The sequence below is a fragment of the Malurus melanocephalus genome, unplaced genomic scaffold (assembly GCF_030028575.1).
Source record: "Malurus melanocephalus ecotype Western Australia unplaced genomic scaffold, MMel_1.1 scaffold_311, whole genome shotgun sequence".
NCBI lineage: Eukaryota > Metazoa > Chordata > Aves > Passeriformes > Maluridae > Malurus > Malurus melanocephalus.
Window position 1 is genome coordinate 166,951 of NW_026623543.1, and position 17,977 is coordinate 184,927.

Consider the following 17,977-nt stretch of genomic DNA (forward strand, 5'->3'; position numbering starts at 1 on the left):
GTATACTCCCAGGTAATAAAAAGCTTTCATTACCTTCTTAGAGACTACTGAGAGGACAAATGTATTTTCCTAAAAGTGATTCTGGTGTAAAAGAAGATGTTCTGCCTTTATTTGTCTTAGTGGCTTGACTAGGTCTCTTACCTTCCCATTTGAGCTTATCTTTTTTGTACTACTGTTCAGAAATCTATCCAAAATATTTGAGTGATCAGTAACATTTGGGCTGAAGTGCCTGTCTGGGTACTTGATTGTCAATATATGAAATTAGACATGGCCTCATAATTTGGATTTATTCCAGTTGAAGTAATTTTAATCCACAGGTAAATTTTGTCAACTCATTCATCTGTTTTCTAGATCTTTAATAGCTGTTCATCTCCAACAATGAACCTCTTCAGGATCTCACTCTTAATCATACACTAAGTTGAAATTCAACCATTTAATCTTCATTTAATCCATGAAAAGGACTCTGAGTCACTCTGATTACTTAATTTCCTTGATAGCCTTCCATCAGAGCTTTTAGCTATTAATCAGTGTCAGATCATGGTGTCTGGTTGGAGATGAGTAAGTGAAACTGAGAAATTTGATGAAGCAGGGAGTTAAAGCCAATTAAGAATTTAGCAACTTATTATTTTTTTTTGAGAGTTGGTTTTAGAATTCTTAAAACTGAGTTAAATGATAGAAGCAATCTTGTATTTGAAAGAAGAAAACATGTAAAAGCTGCTTTGAGTCTGAATGTTACTGGAAAAAAATAGGATGCCATGAAGAAAGAAAACATCTTGAGCAGTTTCATGAAGAAGAAAGCCATTTTGAGCAGGATGTAAGTTACTGACTCTCAGTTTGTCTTTCACCAGAACAAGTGGATGAGAACGTTTCTGACTAAGTGAAAAATAATTGACTTCAATGTGGCATTCTGGGTTCCAACCTGTCAGGCTTTCAATCATGATTTACAGCCAGGAATCCTCCTCCTTGTGATGAATGGTCCAAGGGAGAAGACAAATATAGCCTGAGCTCAATTTGGAAGTCCTCAATGACAGATCGATGTCATGGTTTTGGAACAAATTCTTGGTGCCAGTGGGCATTGCTGCTTCTTAGGCTAGAGTCATGAAACCTTCTACGCTAAAGTATATTTGTGAACACAATGGATGAGAGAACTGTCCCTGGGCTCAGGGGCAATGCAAACAAATTTAGGACTGTGCAGGGATAACCTTGATTAGGGGAGCAGAGACTGTTTTGCCACTTTTCTGTGCACTGGTCTTTTCCTCAAAAACAAAACTGATGTCAGCTCTACTTGGTGCTGTAATATCAGTGCATCATTTCCTACTGTGTGCTCTGTTTTAAGTAATAAGACAGTGTACAAAGATCTGAAGTTAAATGTAAGCTGTCAAACTGATGAGATTGGTTCTGTCAGAAGATGAAACTCTTCATTTGGTAAGGTAGGTGTATTTTATTTTTTGGCTAAACGGCTGTTCAAAATCTCAGCATGTTATCACACAATGCATGCATAAAAGAAAAAGGCTGTGCCACCTGTACCCTCCACCTTCACCCCAGAAGTGTGCAGGAGTATGTTCACTTCCTTTATTTATTTGGTGTCCATGATTTGATGTCCATGAAGGACATCTAGATAATCCTCTAATTTGTAGAACTTCCTTTTTTATGGTGAATAAAGCATAATCTTGACATACATCTCTTTGTGTGGCTCTTCTGTCAGAAGGTTTTGCTGCAGGTGTTGGGCCCAAAGTACTAGAGTTAGTGTGTTCTATACCAGTTTGTCATGTGCTTTTGGAACTACTTTTTGATGCAATATTTGAAGTTTTCTCTGTATTGAAGATAAAGATTTAATGCATAGAAGGTAAAGGTTATGAAGGCTGCTTGGCTGCTTAAAAATTTTGGTGATATTTCAGGAAAACCCCCTTTTTTTCTATTTTCTTTAATACCAGGATTAACAACAGGGGTTGAACTGATACTGAAAACTGGGGCTGGACATGCATTTGATAGATTCATGTTCTGAAAAGTAGGTCAGAGGTCAAAAATGTCTTGCTTTGCATAACAACAGGCAATTAACTTTCATTGACTCATGATGTGAAAAGTGATCGAGAGACAGATTCTTTGCTTTGGTAACAGTCTGACAGTTGGGAAGAATGTTTTTCTTGACCGTTAGGGGTTAAATGAGCTGAGTAAAATTGGTAATTTTTGCTCCTTTCCACTTGGTATAACAGCTATTATATGAGGCATTTTTCCTTACATTAGTTGTAATGACGGACTTTAACTGATTACCCTGTTGAAAGAACAGGTTTTTACTGACAAAGATGTTGTCTTGGTATTAAGATCTGCAAAAATGGCTGGTGCATATAGAACCTGAAATACCTTCTCCTTGCTGGCCCCTTCCCCCAAAGTTCTTAGCATTTATTTAATAATCTTTAGTCTACAAGAGGTTTAATTTTATGATCAGCTTAGAAGTAGCACTTGTAGGTTAAAATATACCATGTCTCTCCAAATGAAAACTGCAGCCACAGCTCTAACACAATTGTCTGGAAGAATACTGATGTGTAGGCAGCTACTTGGGAGTTTTTGTCGTGGTCATGTTTTGATAGAGGATGATGGTTTTTGAGGCAAATAATCAGGCTCCTGGGTAAACAAGGTAATAGTGCTTCATCTGCAATAGAGGTGGAGAATTTATCTACTGGAGCACTGCTGGCTGTGACTGTCTTACTGATGAAAGCAGCTTTTCACAGCCCCTCGAAACGTGCTGTGCTATTTCACTTGTGACACTTCAAAGTGTGTGATTGTGTGAAAGTCCTGGAGTGAAACGTCTTTTCAAAATTTTAGATCAAACGAGAAATGTCAGAATATCAACAGGAAATAAAACATTTTTATTGAATATCTGTGTAATACGTATGTTATTTTAACGACAATTGGAAAACTCTACTGTGGGAAGTCACTACACAAAGTGAAACAAAATATAAACCACCTCATCAAAAATGAAGGTAAAATACGGCTAAAGTTGTCGGCTCGCGGGCCACGAGCGATATGGCAGGATAAAACACCCCAAACATTTCTACAAGATACAGAGAAAACCCACACAGAGAAACACTCAAGCAGGCAGTAAATATACACAAAGGCAACTAGGATCTTTCTACAGCATCAGATTCTAATACTTCACACAGCTTTGTCAGAAAGGTACATGTGGCTTCTTTGAGGATGAAAAAATGTCATCTTGGTCACACGGCAAGTTCAGTCTCTGAGAATCATTGTACCTTACAAACCAGTTCTAGGGTGACGTTCAGTCTGGCAGTGTAGGAAGAGAAAGCATTAAGAATACCTTAACACAATGAGTCAGTCCCGGCACTTGGAACCTCAGCTATCCTGAATAAATAACTGAAAGCTGGAGAGCATGAAGCTCTTAGGCTGGAAAGCTGACTGTCTGCTTCTTCTCTTTGGTGGGGTTTGGTCCTTAAGGATAAGATTGTAAAATATTCCAGCTTGATGCGTTGCATGTATGTGCCTGTTTCTATCAGAAAATGTCTCGCTTGTGTTTTTTCTATGTTTCATGTAAAAACAAAAGAAAATGGATCTTGCTATTCTCACTTTTGGAGGTGGGGAGAGACACAGGCTTTTGTTCTCCTCCCAGTACTTTGCTGCTGCATTTACCCTCAAAGTACTGAAAAACAGGGATACTTGGCCATCACTGCACTCTGAGACTGGCACAACTCTCCCAGAAGCAGAGCCTCCAGGGAGGCTGTGGAATTTAATTTTCAGTGCACAGTTCTCTCATTACATTCATCTTTGTTGTTTCCGTAGTTTCTGTTAGATACAGAAGATTGATAAGAACTTTAATGGTTAATTATCATGCCTCCCTCCAAAAGCAATAGCATTTCCACATTTCTAGGATAGTTTGCATTGCTGAAAATAATGAACTCTTCAAAGCATTATAAATATATTCACAGCTTGGAAAGATAAGCGAGGGGCCTCCAATGACGGTACATGAGCTAGAAGTGATGCCCTGAATGACTTGATGAGATGGTGCAGTGGAGGTGCCATGCTGGGGAGCTGTAAGATGACTCTATGGGAAAGCAGCAGGGGCGAGGGCAGTTGGAAATGTAGAGTATTGCACAGGGCTTGACAAAATGCTGCGTGGTCAACCCATTCACTAGAGCATCCTTGTCCCCTGCATAGCTCTCCAGTTCTACATTGGTCCGTAATAACTGGAACTGCTTGTGCTATGCGTTCCTTCGGCAGTGCAGTAGAAGGGAATGGCAGTATTATTACAATATCACTACGGAATAAATTGATTGCTATCCACTGAGAAAACTACATTTCTAAGCACACACGGCAGTCACAGTGATACACAGAGCAGTCTTTCAAGACTTATGGAATGACTAATAGCTTCATAATAGTGCCATTTACTACATAATAACATTTAAAACATTTAAAAACTCCTCCTGAAACGAGCATCTAGTATACAGAAGAGGTTGCTTCAGTTTTCTAGAACTTGTTCTTTGTTTTCACTTTTTTTTAAAGGACAAATTAAAACTTAAGTATAAATAGTATATAAAAGGTCACTAGCTGTTCTCTTTTGGCTTACTTTGAAGTGCATTTAGAACTATGGCTAAATTTTGTCATCTTCTGATGGGATTACAATACTGTCTGTTTACCATGAAACTATATTGTATAATAAACTCACACGGCTGTGTCTAAAAAATATTCTGCATTCCTTCTAATCTGAGTTAGTATCATAAAATATTTTGTTACAAAGTCTAATGTGCAAACTCATTATAATGTGAAATTGTGGATGGAATTCACAGTATGCAAATTTTGTATAAAGGTGATAATGGAGAGCTACACTTGTTTTCACGGCAGCATTTTACTACTGCTGCATCCCCCTCCTCCCCCTCCCTGCACAGCTGCTGCAGTGGTCTGTCTTTGTATGTTAGATGAAATTGTTGTCTCCTATGGAACTGCTGCCTCAACTTTCAATCTAAAGCCATTTCAGTCTGCTATGTATTTGCTTTGGAATATATACAAAAAAATTATATCCTGGATTCTGGCTACATCTCCATGAGGTCAGCCATGGAACCACTCAGATCATGCTAAGTTGCCTGTGAAAGAAGTCTACCCAATTGGATTTGCCCCTCCAAGATTCACTGTGGATGTGAAGCGTGTTATTAGGATGGTCCAGTTGAAAGCTCAGATTTAAGTTGTCCTTTAAGATGTCAGTGTAATACTACTAGTGCCTTACAAGTTAGATAATTTTTTTTTCTGGAATGCAGACGATACAATAGTTACCCTATAATATAGTATCAGCTCTCCTATATCTCAGTCAATTTACATAATTTAAAATAGAACATCTTATTAAAAACATCTAAATATACACAGATTAGGAAACGCTTACAACATACAAATACACAAACTAGAAATAAATTCTCAGCATACTGGTGTATATATACAACTGTGTGATACAATAAATAATTTCTGTCATGCTCTATCTACACATCATATTGCTTAAAAGAAGAGTAGATCTGGGGTGGGCAGTAGTGAAATGAAGCGCCTTTGAAAGGCTCTCTACATTTAAATTTGTGCAAATTAAAATGGGAATTTAAAAGTACAACTGATCAGTGTCAGGAACACATGGCTGGAAATGAAAGGACCCATATTACTGAGGTATTTACAGATACTGGCTAAAGAGCACTATGTGGGCAAATGCAGAAAGGCTTCTTCATCTTCTTCTTTTTCTTCTTAATAATTTAATTTAATTTAATTTAATTTAATTTAATTTAATTTAATTTAATTTAATTTACTTCTTGACTGCCAGCATGGCATCTACCTCCTCCTCGGGCTGTAAGGTGTGCCACTGTGCAATGGGCCGCCGGGGGTTGGCCAACATGTCTGACCAGTGCCGCAGCTCCGCGCCGGTGCTGTTGTAGCCCACAAAGACTTTCCCGATGGCATCGTTCTTGCCAATCTTGTCATAGTCCAAAACAGTCACAACAATTTGCACTTTCTGTAATGAGACAGAGACAGAGCAGTGAGCGTGACAGGGCAAGGCTGGCAGGGTGAATGTGAGGAGAGCCAGCCCTCGAGGAGCCATGAAGGGGGGACAGCTGCAGCAGATTCCTCTACTGAGAAGCAAATGCAAACTTTTGTTTTTGCTTCTTGTGAGCCTTTCAAATAAAATTAAGTTTATAACCTCCCTGTTAGCTTGAAACTTGCTCCCTTACATCAAAGAGCTGCATTTGGAAGTTCAGGTTGATTGTTTCTCCTTTAACAGATTAACAACTCATAGGTAGGGCAATTCAAAAGTCATGCAATTTTACACATCATTATTATATAAGTAAGCAAGTTAATAGCTGAAGTTCAGAAATGGCTGCATGTTTGCAACGCTGTACTCTATTCAATTAGGTGCTCTTCTGCTTCTAAACAACTCTTACCATSCATCCAGCACGCTAGTCAGGTGTTTTCAGATACATTCAGAAGCCAGTCCTTACAGTTACTATGTACATACACATACACACACACCCACACACACACACCCACACACGTTCTAATCTCTCTGAATGTGTGAGTGTGTGCATGCTGTGTATTTCTGAAGAAGTCTAGAAAACAGGCTGCCTGCTTAAGGGAGCTGGAATGGATGCACAAACCCCCATTGTCTCAGGCTCTGACACACTAGCACTGCCTATGACTGAGCTGATGTTGGAGTGCCACTTCTGTAGGAATGGTGACCTCTGGCAAACAGGGTTAAACAAGTCCCACACAGCCTATGTGAGCCCATCTGTCACAGCTCATAGACATTTTTCCATCCACTTAGGCTGGGGCACACTGGGAAGTGTTCCAGCCAGGCATTTATGTTTGTAGTTTTGTGCACATACACACAATTCCTCTCCTTCAGGTCTTTAATATTGGTTAAAAGAACACAAACAGAATTCCTTCAGTAGAGTGGTGTTCTTCCCCAACAGCACCAAAGACTTCCACAGTCGTAGGCTGATTTTACTAAATTGTAAACACTTCTCCTGGTAGAGCTTTACTTTTAAAGATGAACATACTGTTCTTCTCCTGATTCCAGTGTGAGCTTCCTGAATAGAAGGAAGAAATGCCCTGAAACACTTTTCCAGAAAAGTAATCTGTTCTCTAGAATCAGGTTTTTAAATTTAAAGCTCTAAATATCTCTACAATCTGGACCTCTTACTAGAATGATTAATTTCAGGGCTTTTAATAGGATTATCTTTTAAAAGTAGCAAGACTAGGGTCATGAGGTTTATTTTATAAAGTCCATTTCCTTACAGGATTGTTCAATTCACTGAGCCAGAGAAAGATGATTCCAACAGGCACTAAAGTATTTATATAGTTGCTGATGACAAAAGTATACATCAAACTCAAAATTTTCCTTCCGCAGAGCACTCATAATAAAAGGCAATATTCTGAAGCAAGGATTTCTAGATGCCAGAATTACATTTCAGTGTTGTTGTTTGCAATACACTCACTTTCAATGGTACCTCCCCAAATGAACACTTATGTTTTAGATGGATGCTACAATCACATATAAAAAAGTAAGCATGAGAGTATTTTCTTTGCTACACAAAAATTCTTGCCTGCTGTACCTAGAAGCTGGTGGGGGGGTAGTTATTACAGGATTTTTTTTTTTTAAATGTTAATCATAAGACAAAAATGAGCACTGTAAATGAAAGACCCTTTTCCTTATTCTATAAAGACGTAAGAACAGCTAGCTCAGATGATTAACTTAGAGATGATTCTCCCCTAATGATCTCTTGACTAAACCTACAGAGAAATATGAGCATCTCTTTGCCTTTGTACCACATATTAAAGGAGCAGCTGCATGGCAAGACCCAAGAGGTGCTAGTAAAGCACTGCCTCTTCTAATGAACACTTGGATTAGCAGTTTTCATGATGTGATTAAGCCCTTTGGACTGAAAGGGCCTGGAGACACTGTTGCCTACAAAGGCAGGCTGATTTGCACGTGGCAAAACATGTGCCTGTCCTGCCAGCAGCAGCTGGATTTGACCTCCCAGTGGTGCTCTCCCACTGTCCTTGAAGACATCACTTTCTTTCCTGTAAGAACCAGAACCCACAGTCACTGTCAAATTGTTGAAAATGTTAATGTTTGGCTGCTTTGAAATGAAACAGATGTATTGCTACTGACCTGAGTTCCCTTCATGATCTCTCTTCATTCTCCAACAATCAAGAAACTTGTATAACCACTATTTTTTGACTGTGAAAGTTTGTTTAATGACTTTAACATGAATTACACAAAAGTCACAGTGATTCTTACCATATTAAGTCTAAATAACTTAAAATGTGTTTTTCTAATGATGAAATCACTTCTAAGTACAGTTTTTTATATCCAACTCAAAATACATTGGCATATGACCAAAGTCCATAATTGCAGATTTAAAATTGGGGCTACATAGTCACGTCAATAGTGCAAAAGCAATTCTAATAAACTTATAAAATAAAAAGGCAAAAATTAAAAAATCTAAATCACAATATTTAAAAAAACAACTATATCCACCTCAAAAAATTAGTTAGGATTAGAAGGCAAAATGGTCAAGTACCAAGAATGCCCCTAAGCTTTGGTAGGGTAATTTGGAGGTAGCCATTGCAGATCCTCAATCCTGTCTGTATCTGGAAATCAAGACATTCATTACCTAAACTGCCATTTGATTTGATGAATCTTTTTTTACCTTTGGGTCTTTGATCCTTGTTATGAGATCTTTCACAAGCACACAGAGCAGCTTTCATTAAAATCAAGGGAATCCAGCCCCCACTGGATTTCCCACTTTTTGATTCCTAGAGTCCACAGACACCCGTAGCAGGTAGGTAGGTGGTAGGTAGACACATGTAGTAGGGCACGAAGAAATTCTAAATAAACTAGTCATGCACCCAAGTCACTATTCCCATGCTTCACCTTGTCTAGTTTCATTATATTTGTTACTACAAAGTCAATAAAATGCAAGCACTGTTGTACTTGAAGGATAGGCCTTCACTCCTGAGCTTAGTCCCAGCCCAGCTGCTATCAAAATCCAAGCTACAGAATGTGAAAACCCATACCATGCATGCTTCTAACCAAGAGGGGGCTCGCACTTTTGTCCAAGCAATTTAAACCCATTAAAACTTTTCAATTACAAGTTTAAAAGTACGGCACTTAACTCATTACCATCACCTGTCCTCCAATCCACAAAAAGATGTATTCCCAGACATTTTAAATCATAGTCATTCAAACTAGGAGGCCCCTGAAAGGATACTTTCCCCACTCAGCTGCACCCAGAAAAGCTGTTGTATTGCCTAATATCTCCACAGTCCTGGGGTTCCATGGCCAGGTGGGAAGCCAGCATGCAGTTCCTTTCCCACATACTTCCTGAGATAGTTAAAAAGAGATTTCTCTTGAGATAAAAGACTAGTTAACATCAAAGGAAGTTTATTCTCTCATGAGAGATGGTTTGCCTCCCAGCAGCTCAAAGACAGGCAAGTCTGAGTCCCTGAAAAAAATCACACAATGCCTTTGTCCTGGTATCTCCCACTGCTAATGGAGGCAACTGCACTGATTTCTGAGACCCTTAACTTTAGGCACTGAACTCTGGGACCAGCATCTGGACAACTACTAGAGCTCTCCTGAGGTGCTAAGAAAAAACTGGAAAAAAGCTGTGTATGAATTAGGTGTTTTACTTAAGAGGAGTGCTGCAGTGCTTTCAAAAACCAGGGCAAATAAATGCATAAGSAACACAAATTTAACTGATAATGCAAACTTATTTCAAATAATTTAGGGAAGAATATATATGGCTTTTCTTTTATCCCTACACCTTTCTACTGGCACATTCCTTCACTATCTCCCTGTGGATTTTTCTCCCCCAAATCCTTTTCTGTTAACAGAAAATGTCAGTTATCCATTTCTCACTGATGAATCAAAGCTTCGTAAGTACATCACATTTTATCATTTTCCTCTTGAAGCAGTCACACTCATCTAATGTAGCACAGGACTAGCACCTAGGTGCTAATGAATGCATGCACATGTGATAATTAACAAGATTCCTGTTAAATATTTATAAGGGCTGAGAAATGGAATGCGGAGGGAAGACAAAACACTATTTGACATTACCTGAATTTGCTCGAATGGTACTTCAAAGCTGAAAGACTCATTGTAGTAGGGATTCAGAGTGTTCTTTTTAATTGTAGTCTTTTTCTTCTTCAGCCTCTTACCATTCTGCATCAGATGGATCTTCACATAGGGATCTAAGCATTCAAGAGAAGAAGTAGAGCTAAGAAGAGTTCGGTTTTCTACAAATTTTAATCCCATACATGTAATTTAAAAAAGATAAAAAGACAACATTGACAGCTTGTATTTAAACAAAGTAATAATTTCTACTATAGAAAAGCTCCTGTATGACTGTGAAGTATTCCTTATGGGAAAAGGTACGAAGTATTTATAGCATTATCTCCTTAACATCATGAAGGCACGGTAAATTCCACCTAACTTTGTCGCACAGCTCATTAGCCATCCTGCAAGCATTTCTTAGCAATGGTTTGTGGGGTGGCTGTCCCAAGACCGGTGAGCGCTGCTGAATGCTCACAGCAGATACAGGGCTGGTGTGGCTGGGTGCTCTGCAACCACCTCCAGCTGATCCCACCACTCCCTGGGCAGGTGCTGCATCGTGATTTTCCTGTCCCTGACCCTGCTGCTGGACTGTGACTGACACAGAGCAGGGTCCAGCGTTGCCTGGCAGGAAAGGACTCTGCCCCTTCAATACCAGCCCTTGGACTCAGTGCTGCACACAGCCAGAGTCCAGTGGGGGCCACTGTGGGTTCTGCTGTAAATCACAGATTGGTTTTGCCACTCTCTGCTGAATTCTCTTTGTTATTTCAAATGGCTTCTGGTGGCAAAGTGACAGAACTCATTTGGTACTTAATCAGGTATTCCTTGTGCAAGAAAAACTTTCCTGGACACTACAGTGGTGATGAGGTACTTTGGTGATGACAATTTCAGTGCAAGTTTTGCCTGCTTAAAAGAACAATGCTGTGAGTCCTTAACCTGCTCTTGTTAAGTTTGGAGAGTGAACTAGCATTCTTCCATGAAACTGGGAATTAGCAGTGCCTTCACTGAGTTCAGCTATTTCTCTGTTTAGGCTTGCCAAAAAACAACATTTGAGGCATCTCAAGGTCATCCTTTTCAATAACCTGTATGGTGCTGTCACCAAAATTTGGGCAGGTACCTCTCTGGCCTTAGGCAAGCCTTCTCTTGAGAGAGCTGGTAGGAGCTACATGAAATGGCTGCCAGACATAAGTCACCAGCAGCATAAATAAGAGAGCCTGAATAACACAAACTATCAAAACAGAGGGTTTCTCCTTTCCCTCCTGAGAAAAGGCTGGGGCTACAGCAGAATGACAAATGAACACAGCACTTACTATGAACAAGCCATGCTTTACAGTTCTGCAATGAAATTAATGTTTACAAAAGGAAGTGCACTCTTCTATAGTCAAAATACACCTTTCTGTGGAAGACCTGGGTGTTCAGGACAGTTAAGTTACTGGAGTGACTTGATCAGAGTCTACAGTGCCTCTGTAGGGAGCATAATTTTGGTAGTGGATTCTTCAAGGGAGCAGACAAGGGCTCAGAAAGATCCCATGGCCGTGAGAAGGAATTAGAGAAATTCTAACTTAGAAATAGGCATGTATTTTAGTAGTAAGGCTGAAACAGCTGGAACAGCTTCTCCAGTGATGAAATCTCTGTTACAGAGGGTTAAGTCTCCTTTTCCCTCAAGACTGAAGTTCAAACAGAAATTAAATCTAGATAGGTTTTTGCTTGAGGCAAGATGGGATTTTCAGGGTTCCTTGTGGCTGCACAATATGTGAATTAAGGAGTATCACGTGAAGAGCAAAATGTATTGGCAAAAAAGCCAACAGAGGTCTGTTTCTTTTTTAATACTGAATTAACATCACTGAACACAGGGTTTTGAAGGTGGAAAGCAGGCAAATCTGGACTTCCTCACCATTAGCTGATACCTGAGAAAAGCTCATCACTTTTCCTGAGGCTCCATGAGGAATGCAAAATTGTTTTAATTTCAAAATGATGGTTTCAGTATAGCTAGTGTATACTAAGAAAGTTTAGTAGTCAGTGAGTCAGTGGTAGAATGTCAAGATATAAGAATAAGATGCTGTAAAAATATAATTTGAGTAACTAGGCTGGAAGGCTAAACAGTACAGTAATACATTATTATTAAGGGTMTTAGAATAGAATAATTTATTAAAATACATGCAGGTGATATAACTCAATCCTTTGCTGATCGTGCCTGTGCACACACAATATACACAGATTTGATGTCCATAAATTCCTATGTCCATAAAAAATGGTACACTAATGATTTATAAAGTGCTGCAGAAATATTTCTATTTTGGTAACAAAATCTGTATTTTGGAGAAAAAAAAAATTTAAACTAGAAATCAGTATTTGTGAATGCTTGTACATCTATGTGTACATTCACCTTAAATTATTTGCTTCTTTCTATAGTTTCCATCTTCTTGCTCTTCTTCATGCTCGTGTTAGAGCAAAACCTGACTTGGATAACTCACGGCCATGGGACAAGACCCAGAAGACACATTTCTGTGTGTCTTTTTAATGTCCTGATCAGTTTCTTTTGTCGGTGTGGGGAGTTGAGTTAGGCTCAGTCAAATGCCAGTTGTTCAGCAGGAAAAACCTAGTGGTGCCACCGTAGTGCAGCACTGAGTGGCAGAGGTACCAAATGGAGCACAGTATATAACACACTATAATATTCCAATTGCCTTTAACCTGAGGGTGAAATGGTTATGCTAATCCAAATCCAAATCAGATATCACTTAACTGAAACCATGTTCCTTCTTTGCTAGTTTCACAGGTAAGTATTAAAGAAGTTTACTCATCACAAACATTTACAATCAGAACAGGGTGTCCAGCTCAAATAAGTGGWTGGGCCAATAGAGATTTTGGCTGAGTTCATCCTCATTAGATGGTATCTCCGTTTCCTATTTTCTGAAGTATCCCGATCCAAACGATTCTCCCCTCTCCTCACTGTCCTGTGTCCCGTACATGAGCCCCTCCAGCACTGCTCTACCTTCAGTTACATTCTCCCATGTTCCACAACACTGACTCCCTCAACTCCCCAGCAATCTATGTGCTTGCACTTTACACAGAAAACCTGATACCTAAGCACAGACTTTCTCATGACTTCATTAATAAATCTCTGAGAAGGACAGACTCTCTTCCACTAAATAACAGAAGCTGAACTGCTCGGAATCAATTATTGGAAGAAGGGATGATAATGACAAGAAAGCAGAACCTCTGGGAAGTGCCAGTCTCCAGTGATTTTTGTGAGATAAGGTTTAATGCTAATGGAAACTTCTCTCATCTCTACTTGCAACATAACCTCGGTGCTGGCCCCATTACTCATGCTGAGTAATACTTTAACATGTAAACAGTCTCACTGAAGAAGTGAGACTAATAAGGATGACAGAAYTGATATTATAGCTTTGCAAAGATAAATTGCCTGTTAAGTGCCTGGCCTGGTCATAAAGGGCAGAATTATTTTGACCAAGCAGAAATGTCCACATCTGATGCCAGTGAAAATAAACAAGCATTTCTCTTTAGGTACCCCAGATAGTTATCTCATTCCAGAGTAAATATCTATCTTCAGTTAAACAGATTGCACCACAAAATATTCATTTCTCTCCATGGGTAAACACCACTGTTTTTTCTAAGCAGCTTTATTCCTTTCAAGTAAACAGGGACCTAGAACCACATTGCATCCATAGGTATCTCTGGAAGGACCAAACCCATCTATCTGGAAGAAAAGATGTTGCATCCAGATGTCCCTCTGCTGAAGGGGACAGAATAGCTTTGTGTCCCTTGTTTAATAATTCATTTCAAGCAGTGTGTGGAAATAAATAAAACTGTGCTATTTATTCCCTCATTAACAGTCTACCCAGGAATGCTAAAAAGATGTAAAATTCACAACTAATTGTGCATTGTAGATTTCACAGTAATGTCTCAATGGAGGCTAGTTGAACTGCTTTTAAAGCACAGTGGGACCAGCTGACACATTTTATTTTCCTGAAATTTGTAGTACGATGGCAATACATTATTTAAGAAGTAATCAAAATGGTATGTTTTATGAGGACTTCTACAGTAATCTGGACCATGAGGAATATATATATATATATATATTCAATTGGAACCCTCTTAAAAGAATGACTATTTACAGACATGTTGCAGACAAAATGCACTTAGCTGTTAAGAGATTTTACAAAAGCAAACTTTGAAAGGGAAAAAATACTATAGCTCAAAGGAAGAAAATTGTGACAAAAGACAGAATGTCAGGAAAAGGTAGAACTTGAGAATGACTGCTTTTCAAGGGGTTTTAAGATGAAAAATTTGTTATAGGGAAAAGTAGCTAATGAAAAGTAATTTCCCACATAAGTAGGAGAGAATTTGGCAGACAAATTTCCATTTGTATGGATCTTCAGAAAAAAAAGCATCAGCAATATATTCAGTTTGGGATGATTTTATTACAATGGTTTATTCTGAATGCGAACAGAAGGACAATGCCCATACTTTTACAAATAAATTTAAGGCTTCTGTAATCTAACCAAAATATAAAAAGAAAAGCACCTAGAAGGTGATAAATTTGGCAAATGCCACAGGGATAACACTGGAATTGATTTGGTGTGGAGTTTCAGTCCTGAGGCTGTGGGCAGGAGGAGCTTAATAGTTTAAAGAAAAAAATCTCATGCAGCCCTGTGCAGTGAGATGAGAGAAAACCCTCTACAAGYCTTGAGTAAGCCTAACATGATTAACAGGGAAAAAACTGAGCCAGAACAAACTAGTCATAGATACAGATGAATAGTTTCATATGACAAAACACTGTAATAAGATGTTCTCCACTGAAATGTGGAAATAGAGAAGAAACACTGTGCCAGAACTGCCTCCAGCTGTATTTTTGTCTTCAAAATGTTCAGGATAACTGGGTGCTCATTAGCACGTGTTTTTTTCCCTATCAGAAGAAAATTTATGCGTAACCCATGCCAAAGCTCAACATCACTAATATTTAGAGCAAAGGTGTCAGCAGACAGTAGAGTTTCCATTCCAGGAAGCAGAATGACTTCCTGAAGAGCTTGGAAATTGATTCAAGAAGCAGAGAAAATGAGGTTTGGAAATACAACTTCACAAACAGCTGTGCAAATGCAGTTAGGACAGAGGTGACTTGCAGGGTGTGTCCTTAGTTCTGGGCTAAGGAGCCACTCTCATCCTGCAACACAGCAGCGAGCTGAAAAGCAGAGGAAAGACCAAGCCAGGAGCTTGGACCAGAGCTGGAATCAATACTGCACCCTCAGCCTGTTCCCATTCTGTCCAAACAGGCTTCAGAGGAAGCTCCCTTGGCAGACAGTGGGGAAAACTGCCATTAATAGAGCAAACACCTTCATTTTCTACAGAGACCGTTCCCGGGATGGCACCGGCTGTGCCCGTGTGCCTTTGGAGAGAAACAGCAGCACAGGCCTGAGCTGTGCTAAGGAAAGCAGCAGGGCTCTAAGAGCAAAGCAAAACAGGATGAACTTTGCTGGGAGTTCCCACAGATTYACTGTTTTTTCCCAAGAGTTGTGGGACATGCTCCAGTTGTGGGCATATAAACCCCTCCTCCTGAGGGAGAGGGACAATCCACACAATGCCTGTGGTGGCATCCAGGACATCAACTATTTCCTCTGACTTTTTTTTCTTCTGTTTATTAGTGTTTGGATGAGAGGGGATAAAAAAAGTCTCTGAAATAATGAGTTTAGAGTGATACCATGCCTGGATTTTCTCAACCAGAATGAGTAACTTTGAATAGGAAGGAAAGCCAGAGGAGGGAAAAGCAATATATGGTACCATGACTAAGAAGGAGCACAAGTGGTATGGTACCTTGTAGCCTGCATAAAATTACAGTTTATATCCACTGACACAAGCTGTTGGGCCTTCTACCYTCCTCCATAAATGAGCAAATTAAAGTTAGGCCATTATTTTTAAGGAGCAGCTGATGTCTCAGGAGAAATACTGGAAAACATTCCCACATAAGAAACAATTCTTTTGGCATGAACTATATGGTTTATGATGTTTTTCTTATCAGATTTCCTTAAAAACAGGGCTTACTTTTTTTGAAGTTTATTTGTTATATAATGTCCAATCCTCAGCTAATGCTGGTATTTTGCCACTCTCATCACACCTTCCATAACCCCACCAGGTTGCAGATTACTTGATGTCATGGGCCAAGTTTTTGGCAGTAGCCAGTACCTGAGAGAGAGATGGGTAGCAAAAAGTACTTGCTGCAGGTTCCTGTGCAGTGTCTATGCCAGCCCTGACCCCAACAAAACACATATTAAAATCCCTTTTGCTAAGGGGGCTGAGGACTGAGTGCTGGAGACTCTCCCAGTACGGCCTGGCCATGAATGCAGGGGAGAAGCTGCAAGCAGTCCAGAGGGGCTGTCAGAATGGCCAGGACAGCTGTGGACAGTTTAACCCTAAAAACTCTCCTAAAAACATTCCTATCACACTTGCCAATGCCATGGGTGGATGCTCCAGACCCAGTCCACACACAAAAAGTAAGACAAGATACTGTAAGACTGGGTAATTTATAAATGAAAACATTTGTATTTTCATATTCAGTAACATTAGACAGCTTTTCATAGGAATAACAGAGTCCAGGAATCAATTTATAATGGGAAAGAAGGGGTTGGTATTTATAAGAATAATAACAGCCTGCCTAGAATGAAAAAAGTTAAGTGGAGAGTGTAGCAAAGTGTCTCAAAATAACAACTCTTCACTGGTGCAGTTACATGAACATGAAGTCACTATTGAAATGCTGAATCCAGAGAACCAGGGAGCTCTGGGAAGGAGGAGGTGCTGTAAAACCGACAGCCAACGATTCCCTCACCCAAGAATCCCAAACTGAGGTTGCTGAACATGTGGAGCTGACAGTGGAAATAGAAATGTCCACAGTGGCCTGAGGGCTATTCAGCCCGCTCTTGAGTCTGCAGTTCCACCTACAGCACTTCCTACTGGAACATTAACAACAAAAGTCACAGTGCCAGATGGGGCAAGTGGCAGAAAACTGGAGGGGGGGCGGGGAGGGAGGCGCCAAAACTCTTATTTAAAACCAGCTCAAATTAGTGTTTATGAGCTTATGATTAAATTCACTGCCAGAGCAAGGACAGCTGATCTGTTGCATCCAAGGGGTTCATTTCAGCAGTTACACACAGGCAAAACAAAGAAGTTTTATAAAGTGCAACAAACCAACAGGGCTGAACCAACAGGAAAATGCACCTCGAGTTCAGGCTGTGGATAAACACAGAATACTCTTGTGGAAAAGCAAAGCTATCCAGCCAAGCACCTTGTAAGTGTGATTATATGGAAAGTACGTGCATCAAAGCAGTAAACCATGATGCCCTGTATTTGCACCAAAAGGGGAGGAATTGACTGCTCAAGAAACTTGAGTGTAGCAAGGAAGGGGAGAGACAGCATTCCATTGCAAAATTTTAACTTAGTGGAGAAGGGCACCTGCAATCTTAGATAACAAATAAAGAAATAAAAATACATACTGTAATAAAGTGCTTGTATACAAGTAGAAAGCATTCTACAGAATGCTTTCTGTATACAAGTAGACTACTTTCTACTCTACTGTATACAAGTAGAAAGCAACTAAGATGAAGGAGACATTTATATCAAATAGTGGGAAGGTATTAATTTGAGCTGCTGATATAGGCAGACTCTCCAGGACAGGAATCCAGACTAAAACCAAAGCAAACTGGCAATACCCGAGACAGCAAATTCCAGCAGACTGCTGAGCTAGAATTTAGGTAATGCCTTTTGATCATGTAGAGAAAAAAAATATTAAATTGATGGCAGTGAAAATACCGGAAGATAATGCAAAAAAGGCTTAGAGAGATTCAAAAGACTGTCCTCAAGTGAACTAGG

General features: G+C 39.6%; 1 protein-coding gene across 2 annotated transcripts in view; it reads right to left on the reverse strand.

Annotated features, from left to right (window-relative positions):
* Window positions 1-2,848: 2,848 nt before the first annotated feature.
* The window catches only part of SYT1 (synaptotagmin 1), a 336,960-nt gene continuing 321,831 nt past the window's right edge, over window positions 2,849-17,977 (reverse strand). For both annotated transcript variants that reach the window (XM_057377405.1, XM_057377404.1), the window contains exons 10-11: window positions 10,106-10,239; window positions 2,849-5,995 (exon numbers count right to left, since the gene is read on the reverse strand). In XM_057377405.1, coding sequence (XP_057233388.1) covers window positions 5,789-5,995; window positions 10,106-10,239 — 341 coding nt within the window. In that variant the 3' untranslated portion in view covers window positions 2,849-5,788. The remainder of the gene's footprint in view (window positions 5,996-10,105; window positions 10,240-17,977) is intronic.